This window comes from Aricia agestis, chromosome 1 (assembly GCF_905147365.1).
Source record: "Aricia agestis chromosome 1, ilAriAges1.1, whole genome shotgun sequence".
Lineage (NCBI taxonomy): Eukaryota > Metazoa > Arthropoda > Insecta > Lepidoptera > Lycaenidae > Aricia > Aricia agestis.
In genome coordinates, this window is record NC_056406.1 from 9,570,622 (window position 1) to 9,589,051 (window position 18,430).

The following is an 18,430-nucleotide window of genomic DNA, read 5'->3' on the forward strand; positions in this document are numbered from 1 at the left end:
GCTGGGTTTCGCAGAGGCTTTAGCACTATAGACCATATTCACACCTTAAGGCAAGTTGTACAAAAGTCACATGAGTACAGGCAGCCATTGTGCCTTGCCTTTGTGGACTATGAGAAGGCTTTTGACTCTGTTGAGACCTGGGCTGTTCTGGAAGCCCGGCAACGATGTCAAGTCGATTGGCGTTACGTCGAAGTTTTGAAAGGTCTATATAATGCCGCGTTTATGTCCGTCCGAGTACAGGGGGCCACAACAAGGCCAATCTATTTGCATCGAGGAGTGAGACAGGGGGATATTATTTCCCCGAAACTGTTCACAAATGCGTTAGAGGACGCCTTCAAGACCCTAAACTGGAAAGGACGTGGCATAAACGTTAATGGCAAGTACCTCTCACACCTTCGTTTCGCTGACGATATCGTCATATTGGCAGAATCGTTGGAGGACTTGCAGGAAATGTTGAACGACCTAAATGAATCTTCCCGGCGGATCGGTCTCGGGATGAACTTGGACAAGACGAAAGTCATGTTCAACGAACATGTTCTCCCGAGACCGGTTGCAGTTAGCGGTGTCTTTTTCGAAGTCGTAACGGAATATGTCTATTTGGGGCACATACTGCAGGTAGGTAGACATAACTTCGAGAGAGAAACCGATAGGAGGATACAGTTGGGTTGGGCAGCATTCAGGAAGCTAAGCCACATTCTCACGTCGCATATTCCGCAGAGCTTGAAGACGAAAGTCTTCGATCAATGCGTGCTTCCCGTCCGACCGACGGGGCGGAAACCTGGCCTTTTACACCAGGGCTAGCTCGTAAGTTTTCCGTCGCTCAGCGTGCTATGGAACGCGCTATGCTCGGAGTTTCTTTGGCGGATAAGCTTCGAAATGAAACAATTCGTCAAAGAACTAAAGTCACCGACATAGTGCAGAGAATCAGTACGCTGAAGTGGAACTGGGCTGGTCACGTAGCTCGAAGAACAGACGATCGCTGGAGTAAACTTACTCTGGAATGGAGACCAAGGCTGGGAAATCGGGGTGTAGGTCGACCTCCAACTAGGTGGGACGACGATCTCCGCTTAGTTGCAGGCCCATGTTGGATGCGAGTAGCAGGAGACCGGTCATCTTGGCGTTCATTGAGAGAGGCCTATTGTCCAGCAGTGGACGACTATAGGCTGATATGATGATGAGAAACCTCAATATGATTTTTAACAATCCTCAATATGATCAAAAAACCTCAATATGATCTCAATATGACCTATCCATAGATATCCCACACGCATAGGTTAGATGAAAAAAAAAAATTTTTTGTTTCAGTTGTATCTATGGGGACCCCTAAATTTTTTAATAATTTTTCCATTTTTGTATGAAAATCTTAAAGCGGTTCACAGACTACATCTACTTACCAAGTTTCAATAGTATAGCTCTTATAGTTTCGGAGAAAAGTGGCTGTGACATACGGACGGACAGACAGACAGACAGACAGACATGACGAATCTATAAGGGTTCCGTTTTTGCCATTTGGCTACGGAACCCTAAAAATGGACTATTAAAATTATTACAATCAACAAAAAATTTTGAACAGTTCGACTCCACTCATACTTCACTTCACACTGTTCCAGCGGCGAAGTGCGGCCGTAAAATTATTGAAGTGCTTTTTTGGAATTGTAATAATTTAAACTTTAAGACATATGGACGATGGTTGAATTTAGTTTGAAGCGTGCGTCGTTCGTAAAAATTTATTGCTTTGTAAACACACATTGTACCTACATTGTTTTATAAAAAGATCTTTAATAACTTTTATTAAGGTTGATTTTAGATAAATGTATACTTTTTTAAACACTTTTACTCGGCGACAGATTTTCGAGAGGTTTTGTATGGGACTGTGTATCTTGTATAATATTAGTGATCGAAGCATACTGTGCTCATAATTATAAGACACTTGGAACCATTTCAGTAATGGATATTTAATTGTATTTTAACATCCTGCTGTGAATAATATTATGCTCGGATATTTTGGATTAAATACGTAACGCGACAAAATGAAGGAAAGCATAAGCACCGAACAGGATCTTTTAAAAAGAAACTCGTGTCCTACTTCCTACTGTATTATAGAGTGTACGAAACAGTTGACATCACAAGGAGTTCCGTATACTTAATAGACTTAACGAAATATAAATTAATAAAACATTGTTATTTAAAAATGTTAAAGTATTCAAGCATTCACGGAATCCTTTTTAAATAGTAAAGTAAATTCTTTCTCTGACAAACTTGGCATTGATCTACGGACAACTCGAAATCTGTACACAATATTTTTAACCCCCGACAGAAAAGAGGGGTGTTATAAGTTTGACGTGTCTGTCTGTCTGTTTGTCTGTCTTTGTGTGTATCTGTCCGTGGCATCGTAGCATCCAAACGGGTGGACCGATTTTAATCCAGTTTTCTTTTTGTTTGAAAGCTGACAGTCATGATCGAGAGTGTTCTTAGCTATAATTCATCATCATCAACCTGCTCAGTGCCGAAAAATCTGGGTTTATCTGGTTCGTGAAAGATCGTTAGCAACTTACAGTCATTTGTGAATATATACAGTATACATACACATATTAATGGAAAGTCAATAGGATATCCAACTCCTCGCCAACTTAGAGCAGAGGTTTCGTGTTTGGGCTCATTTTATTTGCGATAACCAGTGAGACGTGGATAAACAGTAAATATTTGCATGCTGCTGCTGCAGCTTCACCTGGATTCTACAGGAGCCGAGCTCCGTTTGAACCCAAAGTGGAGGTTTCGTGTTTGGGCTTATAATATTAACGGCCACATCGAAAAGGACAATTTATAAATGTAATCATGATGACATTATGATCCTGCTGATAGGAGTTATTCTGCACTAAAACTTTCACAAGTTTATAAAGCATGAAATAAAATTACTTAATTCTAATTCCAATAAAATGGAATAGCTATTTAGACGTTACAAGACTTACAAGTCATGACGTTGGACGGTAAGACGGTCTACAATTTCATATGATCACGCTGATTATTATTAAACCCCAAATATCTCGACTTACGCACTCCACCCGCCCGGAATACGATGCCAATAAAATGATTATATAATCCACATACAAATTAACCAATCAAAACAAAGTAATATTATTGAGACTCGATTTAACATTAAAACATTAATTAAAACGCGATCCGATAGCGAATGATATTAATTAATTAGTTTTACTCGTTCCTTTGGTATTACACAACCCTTCGCTTTAATTAATTATTTTTGTGAATCACGACTGTACTAAATTAAATTTACGATACGGCTTAAACGGTCATAATTTACAACACGTTTTTAGAATTAAATTGGCATTATACACGAAAAGCTACAATTTTTTCTGCGCCTTTTATGTTACGACTCGCGAGCGGCAGAATAAATACGTCCAAAACGTAAAAAAGAAATGAAACGTAAAAGGGCGAACCGAGTTCGCTATTAAAAACAAACAACTACCTTCGTTTACAGATAAAAACATAAAAATACCCGCAAAATATATAAATAAAGGATCGGAGGGACGATTTAAAAGTAGCCGTATCGTCGTTTATGCCATATTTATTGATTCTCGGATGAACATAAACGGAAAACGTCGGATTTACGATACAATGCCGCCGTAATAAACCGGAACGCGATACTTTATCGGCATCCGCCTTTGAGGATGTCGCGTTAGGGATGCGACGCACGCCGCACGCGACTTCCTAGTCCCTACACAAAACGACCAGAACGAACATATTATACGTAACCGGAGACCCGGAGTATGTTGGTTGAAACAAGCGATAAGGCAAACAAAAGGAAAAGAGAATAATGTGACGGTGAAAACCTAGTTGCCATATGAAATGTGAAAAATACGAAGCAAGCAATAAAAAGAAACGTAGCGTGATTACTGATTACTGGAGAAGATACATTCATATTTATAATATTATAATATGTGGCTATCTTTTAATCGGATTCCCTAAAACGCGATTAACTACTTCAAACGTTGGATTAATATTGCAGACATTTTATTTTCGTCGTGTAAGTTAGCTCGACTTTTTATGTGTAATTACGTTAAGTGGGTGTTCAACATTTTAAAGGTTTAGGGTTTTGAGCATATTTTAGGAAGGTTTCCTCTTTTTAAAAAAAGTAATGTTTTGCAAAAGTTCTTACGCCCTAAGGATGAACGTGACACACAAAAATTCGTGAAATCTTGAAGGATATGTACCCTTAATAGCCGCTAGGGGATCACTTAGCGTTAGGAGGTGGTTGGTGAAAACAGGCATGAGACTGTTTTCCAATATCAAGTAGGTTTTTTTTTCTGCTTTATAATCCTTACATATTATATTGCTCTCTCTGGGTTTAAGTTATTCGTGTTGCCATGTAATATCTCTGTAGTTCCTAGTGTTTTTGAAAGAGGAGGCATTATTCTCACTTTAGCGAAAAGCTGTAACCCAAACTGGCGCAAGACGCAAGTGTCTAAGTCATGTAAACGGTACATCACAATGTTTGCGATGCTAATTCGAGTGGATACACATATATGAAGTCATAAATAATACTAAATAGTTGGAAATATCGCTAATAAATATCTAACTAGGACAGAAACTGCAAATGATTTACAACTTCCGGCCTCGTTTTATTACTGGACTTGTGCGACATCATTTGCAAAAATTTTGCCAGGACAAAACGGTCTCCCCTTTTACCTCGACACGACATAAATAAGGTTAAATTCGACGAACTTAATGTGGGTTTGACTTTTATTCCATGTGAAACACAATAAATGCTTTAATCAATTCTATTTACAGGAATATTTTCTATTTACAGGAATACCTATTAAAAATTCGAAACGTCTATTGTTAAACGTTTCGAATATCATAATATTATTTTGTTAGACATGTTTAGGAAAATGAATTATTACGGCCAAAACTATTTGGAATTTTTTAAGTTCATACAATTTTCCGATTACGAGCTATCGCAGGTCACCAATTTCCAAGGCAAGACTCTCGTCGAGAGCATGACTGTGCACCACAGAAATAATTAATCATTGATATATATCTGTGCTGTGCACACTCGTTGATAACATTTGAACTGAAGACACACGCGACTATGGACGTGGAATTTGCAACCGCTATTTGTCTGTGTGCCGCGAGCTATTATAATTTTTTAAATATTTACTAGAGAAAGAAAATTTGTAAACCATGGAGAAAAGAGAGATGTGTATGAGAATATGAGAGACCACATAGTGAAACACGTTTCTTCATAACTACTGTCAGCGAGCAACTAATTGAACGAGTATACATACTCGCCCTCTTTTACCTCGCGAGAGCCAACGAGAGTCGAGACCCTTTGACTCGGGTGCAAAAAACCGACAAGTCATCGTGAAATATCGCGCGCGAGTAGCGACCGACAAGCCACCGAGAACGTCCGAGCGCTGGACCTGTCTCGGGGTATCCCGACGAGTGTGTACAGCCGCCATCAAAAATGTCGAATCCTGGTCAAATCACACATTTATCAAGCAACTCACCGATAAAAGGTTTCCCATCGAGCCTCTTCATCCAGTAGAACCGCTGGCTGTGGGGTTTGTTCTCGCGATCGTACTGCTCCCACTGGTGCCTGAGGAAGGTGTAGCAGACACAGCAGCACCGCACCGTGCCCTCCTCGTCGCCGTCTGCGCGGTAGCCCGTAGGCGGCGCGTGCGCACCCAGGAATGGAAAATATGGCTCCGAGCTCTGTAGAAAATGATACCAGAGCTAAGTATTGAAGCAAACCTTAACTAACAGCATAAAATAGCACACTTTTACGAAATTACAGCCAATATTTAGCTAATAATTGGCGAGATGTTGCCCGCTAATAACACGAAAGTTTTCTTTGAGTACAAACGGTGAAAAAATCATGTTTGTTTTAGGACACATTAGATAGGTAAATCCTGTTTTTAATTTTTGTTAAAAGAGCCTGTTACACTGTTAACTATTTTGTAATCTGTGCTGTTACCAACAAATTTGTTAAAACTAAAAGTTTAATCTCGACCTAATACGAACGATACGACTTTAGAGTCGTAACCTAATACGAAACTTTTTTAAGTAGGTACCTCAGGTAGGTACAGATAGTGACAATCTGAACGGAACCCTATAAGCCTGATAATAATCGCAATGAAATATTAAAATGTAGATTGTTGGCTGTAGGCGTTTCTTGGTATGTTCCCTTTGAAACATTCCTTCTTTCTCGGAAAAGATTTTACTGATCCGTATTTTATTATATTTAATGAAAAATGACATATTTTATCACTGTATACTTGGGAATAATCACCTTCGGGACGCAGCAATACATTTGAGATTACCATTTTTAAAAACCGATAAACAATGTTTTATTATCAACGTTTGTATTTTTTTTGTCTAAAACAATTATTACGTTTTTTCCGTGGCTAATTAAAAATCTGTATTGAGTTTACGTATCGTGCGATTGGTAATTACCACGTTATAAATTGTTACTGCAGAAGCCGTGTTAATCGATAAGGAAAACGTACAAGTTAATCGATCACGTTATGGATTTTAATAAGTTTAATTTTTCATAGAAAATCACGTACAAGAGAGGAAACGACCATAAGTTACTTAGGTAACTTGTGAGACATTAAGAGAAGGAAGTGTAGCTGCAAATCTGCACAAGATACCGCAAAACATCCTCGAAATATTTTCACGAAAACGGACGTATCTAAACTCTAAAGTAACATACAGTATATTTTTTTCGGGTTCCGTCTACAAAGCTATGTAACCTAAACAAGAACTGATCACCTACTTAAGTTCTGCATATCCTAAGCTAAGCTAGTTCCTTTATCTGTCTGTGGGCTAACTAAACCTTAAATGTCTAGAAATGAAAGTCAAATGACGTCGAAATACCTTTAGTAGTGTTACAGACTGTAAGGGATGTAAAGTTATTCAGTGCGGTCGACGAATACGCGGCATTTCCGAATAAAATTAGATTTTTAGACGACCCAATACAAAGAAGCCAAGTAAATAACTTACAATAGGATGTCTGTGTACCGAACACGGTTTTCAGTATTTACAAAGGCATTCCATTGTACCGAGACTCGTACGTAAAAAAAGGTTTATCATATTTATGAATAGATGTCGCAAACCCACGCACATTGTGTCGCTATATTTCGCACAATTCTTTAAAATTTTACACGACGTATGATGAAACCTTTTGTCGCGGGGTTTACCGTGCTTGCGCTGTTTTGTTTTTGTTGAATAAAGACATAGATAAAATGTTGTTTGTACCTAATCTACTAATGACTTGTCTAGGAACTCAATGAGCATGTAGTTGTTTTCAACTCTTGACCAAGGTCCAAGACCATTTTCGGCATCCGAAACCGCATCGGAAAGAGCAGCCACTAGGTGGAAAAGCAGTGTTCCAAAATTGTCAAATAGCTTTGTTCACAATGTGCCTTTTTCTGTTCGTCAAAGGCATGCGTTATAGCGCAGTCAACAGCGAACGTGAGGCATGCCCGCGACGCATGCTCTCTGACCGTATCCAAAACTTTGAAAATGACAATATTGGCGTTGCGTTCCTTGACGCATTCACTTATTGAATGCGCCAATATGAGCGTTGATGACGAAAATTGAAGATGAAAGTGCACAGTGTGGACATAGCTAATGCAACACAAAAGAAGAACTTTTAAAACAGTTTAGGGTGGGACTAATTGCGCTGGAATTCCCGGAGCTACACATATTCACTAAATCTCACTCACTTCCCGGAACTCCGAATTTCCGGTGCGTATAGTCCCGGCTTTAACCGCCCTGTAGAGCGCCACGGGGCTGCTGCTTCAGATGCCGAAAGCTTTACTCAGTCACGGGGATGATTCAGATGTCGAAAACTCTACAACTCTACCGTTCGCTTCACCTGAGCTGCCGGAGCTACGAAGCAGCTTCAAATGTCTGAAACTCAACAGTCCACACTCTATCCCTACCTGAGGGTCCGGTTTGACCCGCACTGTGTACTGGACGCTGTAGCTGGGTCCGTCGCACGTGAAGCACAGGCGCTATTCAGGATCGCGAGGCGGGGGCGGAGAGGGAAGGATCTTGGCGGCCGGCAACGAAGCATTCTATCCCTACACTCTATCCATATAGGAGCTACTCTACCTGGGGGTCCGGCTTGACGCACAAAGTGTACTGGTCGCTGTAGCTGGGTCCCCTGCACGCGAATCACAGGCGCTCTCTACCATCGCGGGGCGGGGACGAAGGCGAGCAGGGTCTTGGCGGCCAGGGTCTTGGCAGCCGACACCGCCGCACTCTATGCCTACAGTCTATACACCCTACAATCCATATAGGGCCACTCTCTACCTGAGGGTCCGGTTTGACCCGCACGTTGTGCTGGTCGCTGTAGCTGGGCCCGCCACACGCGAAGCACACCGCTCCTCAGCATTGTGGAGCGGGGAGGATAGGGTCTTGGCGGCCGGCAACACCGCATTCTATCCTTACAATTTCTATCTTTATAGGAGTCGCTCTACCTGAGGGTCCGGCTTGACCCGCACGGTGTACTGGTCGCTGTAGCTGGGCCCGCCGCACGCGAAGCACAGGCGCTCTTCACCATCGCGGGGCGGGGGCGGGGAGGGCGGTGTCTTGGCGGCCGGCACCGTCGCCGTGCCGTTCCCCGCCGGCGGCGGCGTCGCCGTAGCGCCCGCGTTCAGCGAACTCTTTATGTACGCCTTCGCCTTTTCCATTGCCGCAGAGCTGGAACAAGTGAGGGAAATTAAAGAAATTCTCCAGGCAAACATAACGGCCTCCTTCGGAATCCTCACGTCGTCGTCGAAAAAAAAATACAAAACTTTGGGATTTCCGGGAAGAGAGCAAGCTGCTGTTGATAGAGATAGATAATATAATAATACTTTCTAATAGGTCCCTTGCTTGATACTCAGATATAGTGGGTAGGTTGAATATAAAGTGTAATGAAACAACATAACAAGTCATGAAATCAACAATAATTCATATCAGCACTGTACCTACTTATTTTACGGCACATAATAATATTACTCAACGGTTCAATAAAGTGAAATGGAGTGAAAATAATTACGAGTTTTATTGTGTCAGGTATGTGTGATGTAATAAATTCTCAAATTAACAGTCCTTATGCAAAAACGACTAACATGTAAACACACGAAGCGTGTTTCACGTAGGTTTCACACAATTTCCAAGGAATTATTATATCGGCGCGTGTACATTTCGTTTTTGCCTTATTATACACACTTTACTTTATAAATATTAGTACCCGGATGACCGAGCTTTGCTCGGTGTAGCAAACACTTGTTTCGTGTTACTTAACAACACCATCTGCTGGATTAGCTTTAGCTGTTGTTGTGTCGTTAAAGTAATGAGTTGCTCACAAAATAGTTATTATTCGCCAATAGATGTCAGGAAGAGTCATATTTTTCAGTTTATCGATTATCGATAATACACGAATAAAAGACATTTTCTAAAAATAATTCCTAGTTAGATCGATTTATCGCCCCCGAAACCCTCTATATACTAAATTTCATGAAAATCGTTGGAGCCGATTCCGACGAGCAATTCTTGTATATATATATATATATATATATATATATATATATATATATATATATATATATATATATATATATATATATATATATATATATATATATATATATATATATATATATATATATATATATATATATATATATATATATATATATATACAAGAATTGCTCGTTTAAAGATATAAGATTTAAGTAAGCAATAAGATCTGAAAAACAAAACATTTGAGCAAAATTGATGCCAAATTTTACCCGAAGAAATCTTTAGACCACAATCTAATTATGCCTAATCGGTAAAAGCTACAAGTAAAATGCTACAAATATTATTTAGAGGATACATAATATTAACCAAGTAAAAATTTTAAAACTTTTAAAACTTGCCTGCGTGTCTTTACAAAATAAATTAGCTAGAATTTCGAAATTATGTATTTAGAGTTTAGAGCTTTAGACCATTCATAGAACTTCTCTGATAAGACGTGATAACATAACTTTAATCTGGCTCACATAACACATTACAATCTAAAGGTGGCTTTCCGATTCTTGCCGCAACCCTCAAGCGACCGCGACCGACAGAAATTGAAATGAAATGCCACTTCATGAACTAGGCTATAGGTACCATTTTGGTCTACGCCTGTACAAAGGAGGAGCAGCATGGGTCTCTAACTCGCTAGTACACTCGGGGTCGGTAAAAAATTAAACCCTAGTGGCCTAGTCTAATAAAATGGCAAATTTTTGGCGGTCGCGGTTGCTTGCCGCTTCGATCAAAATGGTACCTTTAGATACTATTTCCATTAATCATATTATCTAATCCGGCGTAATGCTTCGTAACACAAAACCTTTACCTCGATTAGTAGTATTTATTACATGTATAGTTTTATGACTAGTCTATAGGTACCACATATATTTACTACACTATGTGTCAGGGCAATGACACGTATCAAGGTATGATCGATTCGAACAAATCCGATAAGCAGTAAGCACACCATTATTGATTGTCTGATAACACTCCAGATACGGCCTTATCAGTATGACAACAATAAACCTATTTCTAGAAGCTACACGGGGCAACGGGGACCCGTCTGGCGGGTTTCAGTGGCGGATTTACCAATAGGCTGGAGCATAGGGCGGCAAATTTTCGGACCGTACATTTTAGGGGCGGCTAATTTGACTTCGTTTATTATTATCACAGAAAAAAATGTTACATATATATGTACAAATAAACGGTGACAAAACATAAATAGTAGCAATTTTAGATGAAAATAATGTTTGATTGTATCGATAGCCAACTTACTAGTGGCTAATAATATAAATCCGCTATAACTGTACTGCCGGACTCGAAACATTTGGAGGAGCAAATCATTACCGTGTTGCGGATCAAAGGGGCGGCCCGCGGCAGGCGCGAAATTGCTGACTCGGGGCATTCTCACCTGCAGCAACAGGCTCCTACCGTTTATATGTCACAACTCACAGTATTAAGGTATGTTCGTATATTCAAGGTATTGTTCGGTCGCTATACTGAGATTCGAAAAGTGATTGCTTATTACTTTTTCTTTTTACTAATAAACTTTACTCCAATCATATTTACAGAGCAAATTATTGATTAAGCGAACAGTAGATTTCGTACACACTATTTTTTTTTTAATGAAAGAAGGGGGCAAACGAGCAAACGGGTCACCTGATGGAAAGCAACTTCCGCCGCCCATGGACACTCGCAGCATCAGAAGAGCTGCAGGTGCGTTGCTGGCCTTTAGAAGAAGAGGGAATAGGGTAATAGGGGAGGGTAGGGATGGGAAGGGAAGGGAATAGGGGAGGATAGGGAAGGGAATTGGGCCTCCGGTAAACTCACTCACTCGGCGAAACACAGCGCAAGCGCTGTTTCACGCCGGTTTTCTGTGAGAACGTGGTATTTCTCCCTTCGAGCCGGCCCATTCGTGCCGAAGCATGGCTCTCCCACGTATAGAATTATATTTAGGCTGTAGGTTAGGTAGGTGCCAGGGGCGATTCCTAATGTCTTTAAAAAGCTGATAGGAATGGAGTTACAGTAACCTCGTCACTGGTCAGAATGAAACGTTTCTTTCAGACTGTTATATTATGGTGATTTGGGAGGAAATTTCATTAAAATCCATACGTATTCGGTATGTAGCGTACACGGTACAACTGGGTGACATATTTATGTCTACCACCTGTATAGTATCTGGTAACTTTTGTCCAGTGTTTACCCTAGCAAAATGGAATATACATGTGTAATTGTATTACGTACATACAAACGTACACCCGGACAATACAATCGATACGTGACCGTGCCTCCTCTAATTGCTGGCTTTGTTGGGGCATTACATATCTCACGCAACATCCCGCCCTGGTGCACAGAACACAAGCACCAATGTCGCCTGCGGTCGCCAGCGTTCGGAGCCCACGTTGATAGACAAGGGCTTTAGGGATTACTATCTGCGTATGTCGGGCCTAGGGACGATATTATTCCGTTTGTTTTAACGAAATGAATAATTATAATTTGGAGCTCAGACGAAAAACCCTATCTATTTGAAACGTTGAACGTGCCAACTGTTTTATCTGTGTTCAATGATATTCTATGTTACTAACGTAACTAGATTGGAAGTTTACGGTAGCAACGCGTTGCCACTTCGAAGATGCCTGCAGGCATATCTCACATACATAATGACATAACGAATATATGACTTGACATTGTCTTTTGAACAAAAAAGTGGTTACGCATTTCTGAGAATCTTTTGTAAGACATTGCTACTCTAGTATTTTAGAAACTCATTGTCTGTGTTGGTCAGAAATCATTTTAAGTGAATTACAGTTTTTAACTTCCCAGATTATTTAAATATTGTTGCGTATTGCATAATACTAGCTACAAGCCGAGCTTTGTGAGGGCTCGCGTCGTCACACCTTGACTGACTGATGACATTAATACATGATCTACATTATTTAAACACAAATCAATAGGCGTGATAGTCTTCTCCGTAAAATGTGACACAAAATGCAGAGTAGCAAAATGTACAGGTTGTGGGATATACTGACTAGACGAGACTATTAATTTATCAATGAGGTATATTCTATCTGCATTCTGCACTTTATCCGCGTTGAGACTCCTGCAATACGCAAGCATAAATGCTACGAATAGCAATTAAGATTGAACACTACGGCTACGAAGGTCTTTCATGAATCCAATGTATGTCTTTGAAATTCGAACGTAGCTCTATGCTCTATCGGTAGATTTTGAGAAGAGATTCCCAGTGCTGTTCAGCCAAATTTAGGTTACAATTATCACAATATGCAGAGCATCCAATATTAACATTAATAGTGCAAAAGTATGTCTAAATTAGCTCTTTGGGTCAAACCAGAAGGTAAATTTAATAATAAAAAGGAAATAAAAGATATTTCGACAAAATTCGGTAAGGTACTATGATCTCCGGGAAAGGACATAATAATATTATAATCATAGTTTTTGTCACAGGAAATTATACACGGTACCCACGCGATAAACTTAACATAAAAGCAGCACAGCACAAAGCACCGTTCCGCGGCTAAAGAATACTAAAGGTATACGATAATTATAGTACGTCTATGTTCTTACGTAACAAAGGTCAATGTGTCTGAACAAACTAATTATTTAAAGTGGGCCGGGCGGGCGGTCATGAATGAACCGAGTCCCCGGCCGAGAGTGAAACCGCCGCGAACCGGATTCGCATTATGCAACTAGAAATGGCCAAGTCTACCAGTGACATCTAAGGCTGGCCGCATATACACAACTTTTTCGTATTCGATTTACGAATTCGTTTGCCGTATTCGGTAATCCGAATGCATAGAATCAGTGGTAAAATACATTAACTGACGAACACTTTCGCTTATTTCCGAACAGGACGAATTCCGTACGTGCGTTTCGAGTGCAAGCCAGCGCCTTCACGTATGACGAAAAACGAACGTTTGCGCTAGTCTTACGGAATTCCAAATTAGAAAACCGAATACGGAATACGTGTGTGTGAGGCCAGGCTAAATGGCCAGGTCTACCAGTGTCGCGGTCGTCTAATTGACATACTTACTGGCCACTTAATTGTTTCGCTCTAACCTGTTATCGTAGGACGTTTACCTTTAACGATCGTTAAATGAGTTAACCTATCAACACGGTAGGTGGAAAACTGATTGAAAATAGATCTTGTACAAATTAAATTCTGTTCCTAAGGGTTATTGCCTTGGAAGGGTTTGAATTCCAAGCGATTGTTGATGTCCATAAGCAAATTCATCATTATTTATTATTATTATATATTTTATCCTACATATTATTTTAAAATAAATACCTCATAAAAACTATATTTTAAAATAATATGTTGTATTGGGTATAAAATTTAAAAACAAGTATATGAAAATATGTAGTAAATTTTAACGCGATAAATAATAAACATTGTAGATTATACAGCCAGGCAGTCTTAAAAAACAATTTCAAACAAAAAATACATCTGAGAGAAAATAATTTAATTACGAGAGCACATAATAAATAAAAAAGTGTTTTTATGCGTCCAATGAATATGCACGAGTAAATCAACATCGACGGGCCGGCTGATTGGTACAAAAGCGAGGGTGGTGTCGGCATTACCAATACCAAGTCGAACCGCCCATCGGCCGGCCAAGGCGCCTATTCTCATCATTCGAATGTCGATTTGAGCGTAAGCTGTCTCACTCAGCCGCACATAGGGCTCCCAGGCGTCCGAATAAAGCCAGACATAGTCAAGCTTTATGATTGCGTGTCCAGCCAACAAGAGCCCGGCCGGTGTATTTCTGAATACAAGATTGTGTAGCTTTGCATCTACAATTTTGTAAGAAATCCTAATAATGTTAGATTTCTGAATGCCGAACCTTTTGATATAATGAGAGTAGAGATGATAGATTAGGTTAGGCTATCTGGCACCCTTACGGCAGCACATTTGCCGTCTCTTGACGCTTGAGTGTGCCAGATTGCGACCGATGCGAAATTCGATGTACGAGGATCGGGCCCCCTGTCGTCGACGATAAATATGCGAACAGTAGCCGAGCAGAGCGCAAACATCGTCCATTTACGATTTCGCGAGAAACATTGCCACTTGAATAACAAACGACGCTACGGGAATAGTGCTCCCTTGGTCTTAACTCTTAGCAGGATTTTTCGAGTATCGATGCATAATAAACAACAAAAAAATTGATAGCATTTATCAATTAACTTTAGTCTGACAAAACATTAGAGTAATTAAAATTGATGATACAAATAAGAATTATTTTACAATTTACACCACATCAATGTTCAAATAATTAATCATTCATATAACCATGGCAACAAGCCAAAAACTACTTTTAATGATGCACAAAGTTATACACGGCCCTTCGCCTCATAAACTACGAGTAACACAGTTGGATATTTTCGATCCTCAAGCACAGAACATTCAACAAAAAGAAAATTACCCAAGAAGGTAAACCATAAATTCACAAAAAACCTTTACTCAGCCTTTAGGAAGTCTGTCTTAAATCAGATGGAAGAAGCGGAATTTTGTAAGTTAAGAGTTATCTATAAGACCTAACTGAAAGTTTATTGTCTCCAAATCAATAATCTGGATCATAATTAAGTAGAGTTAGGAAATATAAGGATGGTCCTTATCCTATCGAAAGCAGTTGTTATTAGCACATCAATTAGGACAACAAGAAGACATCCTATTTATAGAGTCGTCCTAGAAAACTACGTGCAAATATCGTAATGTTTACTTCGGTATCAAAGAATGCAGACAACTTACACACTAGCTGGTATTTACTATATTCTCTTCTCAACTGTTCTTCTATCTGATATAAGAACAGTTGAGAAGAGTAGAGAATATTTAAAAAGAGTTTGTCAGTAACTAACTCAGTAATATCCATGCTAGGTCATTAAAGTAGAGATAGAAATAGGTCGAAAGCACTTATTATAAGCATAGTAATTATGACAAATTACATAAGTTTTAGAGTTTTGGAACGAAGTCCTTATCGCGCGTTGCGGAAGGGGCCTAGATGGAAAAAGTTGTAACGACACATTTTTATTAGTTCCTGCGCTGTAGGGGCAGAGGGCGTTGATAGTATTCCTAGGCGTCAACTAGATGGCGTTTTTGAGAATAAACAGCGACATGACGGGACGTTTAAATAAATTTTATTACAATTCTACAAAAGTGTCGCAGTTAGTATTCCTGGACGTCAACTATATGGCGTTTTATAACTTCGCTCCATCTGGGTGTCCCTTGACACCTCTCAAGTTTTTCCTATTTTTTACTTCGGTATTCAACCATCTAACTTACACACTAAAAGTAGTTAGTTAAAACTTAAAAGAGTAGCATAGAAAAGTAGGGAGTACAGAAGAGTCAGTCATATTACTACTACCTGATTCCTCTGTTTGTGGAGCACTCTGTAGGTACGTTTCAATATTCGCGACACAGCCGCACGTAATAACATCGAAAACGCTCGTGGAATATTATTTTTGTCAATACGATTTTAATAAAGAGGGGTGGATTCAGACGAGAGAGCTCCGAATTACGTTACTAACAATCAATGAACCTGTTCATAAATTTCACGTTGTTTTATTGTAAGTTGGCATTTTGCAAATACGTAGCCTTTTGTGTCGAAATTTTCAGTTTAATTGAGTAAGTTTTCGATTTCATAGCAAGAAATGGGAATTTTCACAAATTTTCTGCGTCGCCAAAGATCAAAGCAATGTAGAGCTAAGAGTTTTCTAAAGAAACAACCGCAGCAGCGCATAAAGCAATAATTATAATAAAACCTAAGTAGTTAATAAAATGTAGGAGGTACCTGTAGAGTGGACATTTGAGCGTTTAACACCTCCACCGTGGGTATCGCAGACACAATAGATTTTCAATTGTTATGCGGAAGCCGGCTGCCGCTTGGGAATTAATGGGTTAAAATTTGGAGACGAAGATTTCCGATAAAGGTACAACCACTCTGAGAATCTGTCCAGTGTCGCAGGCCATGGAGCTATCTAGCCTGCTGGCTCAGATAAAAAGTTACTTACTTACGAGAGAGCCATTCTAAAATGTACCGTATTGCTATAGGCACAAGATAAAAAGCCCTTCCATTAGACTTCGACGAGTGTGCGCATAATTATTGCTAGGGCCGATTGACATTTGATCCTATACCCGCAGTGTCGAAGTTCAAATTCGTTTGATAGCATACAAATGTTCAATGAATCGCTTTTCAAGTCAAAATTAAAAACTTTTAATACATTTTTAAAAGTAATAACTATTAGCCACATTAACTTCCTAACGCGACGTAACTAGAGTAGACAGAATTATAGAGTACTAGCTGTTGCCCGCGACTTCGTCCGCGTGGACTTCAGTTTATAGCGCGCGATGTCAACAAAATTGGTGTCAAAAGCTTTTATAAAAAAACCCTGGTACCCCTTAAATCAATACAGCTGTGTAGTGTGCACACAATAAGTACTTTATTTTTTATATTAAACTATATTTTATGCCAAATTTCAAAGCATATTTAGCCCCCCAATTACACAACTTTACCCATAAACTATTTATCATTGATAGGTTTAGCCCCAATTTCACCAACGTCTGTTAGTGTTAACAGCTTGTTAAAATGTCCTGTCTTCTCTTTCATTCATATGAAAAACGAAACAGCTAACGTGATACTAATTCGATCATTAACTTTAACAGTCGTTGGTGAAATTTGGTCTTAAGGTTACGTCACTGCCTGCACAGATAAAGTATTGAGTTATTTAATACCGTAGAATAGATATAACAATCGAAAAAAATCGAGACTTAAATGTAAGATGATACCACCTCTTATAGAAAGACTTTTGAGCAAGCGTCAGCGCGATGTAGAAGACGCACGGCGCCATCTATTATGAATTTTTTGAACAAATTTACGACCCTTACAACCCTTTTTTCCAGTAAAAAAGTAGCCTATGTCCTTTCTCAGGCTTTAGACTATCTGTATACAAAATTTCATTACAATCGGTTCGGTAGTTTTGGCGTTTGGCGTGAAAGCGAGACTGACAGACAGACAGAGATACTTTCGCATTTATAATATTAGTATAGATTATGTGCACACTGCACAGCTGTTTTTGGGTATTTTGATTAATTAAGGGCCGCGCTACACCGGAATGGCAGCGGCGAGGCGAGCACTTTCAGCGCTGCCATTCTGGTGTAGCGCGGCCCTAAGAGGGGTACCACTTACCAGGGTTTTAAAAAGTTTTTAAATTTGACACAAATTTTGTTGACACCGCGCGCTATAAACTAAAGTCCACGCGGACGAAGTCGCGGGCAACAGCTAGTATATATATAATATTATTATTATTATAATATTATTAAACATCATATTCTAACGTATTAAAAACTATAAACAAAAACATACTAACTAATAAGTATGATTAGTTCTATGTTACAATAAAGTAAAAAATAAAACGCCATCTGTTGAATCGTATTAGAACTAAAATGTTCATTCCATTGATATATTTCTGGATTTTTTATAATATTATACATAAAATATGTTTAAGATTTTTGAAATTTTATTTTAATACACATCCAAGACCCAGGAAAATTGAAAACTTTTTGTTCCGCCTGCGGGACTCGAACCCAGGACCCCCGGGATGAGCGCTGGCCACGCGCAATGCGAATTCATTTTCATCGAAATTTTCATGGAAATAAGATATTTTCCCACATCAAAATGTAGCCTATGTCCTTTCTCAGACTCTAGAATAACTGTATACAAAATTTCATTGCAATCGGTTCAGTAGTTTTGGCGTGAAAGCAAGACAGACAGACAGACAGACAGACAGACAGACAGACAGACAGACAGACAGAGATACTTTCGCATTTATAATATTAGTATGGATACCG

The 18,430-nt window shown here is 39.3% G+C and overlaps 1 protein-coding gene across 1 annotated transcript in view; it reads right to left on the minus strand.

Annotated features, from left to right (window-relative positions):
• The window catches only part of LOC121731492, a 146,456-nt gene that overhangs the window by 94,386 nt on the left and 33,640 nt on the right, over positions 1 to 18,430 (minus strand). The window contains exons 2-3 of the mRNA XM_042120927.1: positions 8,505 to 8,727; positions 5,526 to 5,730 (exon numbers count right to left, since the gene is read on the minus strand). Of these exons, the coding sequence (XP_041976861.1) occupies positions 5,526 to 5,730; positions 8,505 to 8,717 (418 nt within the window). The 5' untranslated portion in view covers positions 8,718 to 8,727. The remainder of the gene's footprint in view (positions 1 to 5,525; positions 5,731 to 8,504; positions 8,728 to 18,430) is intronic.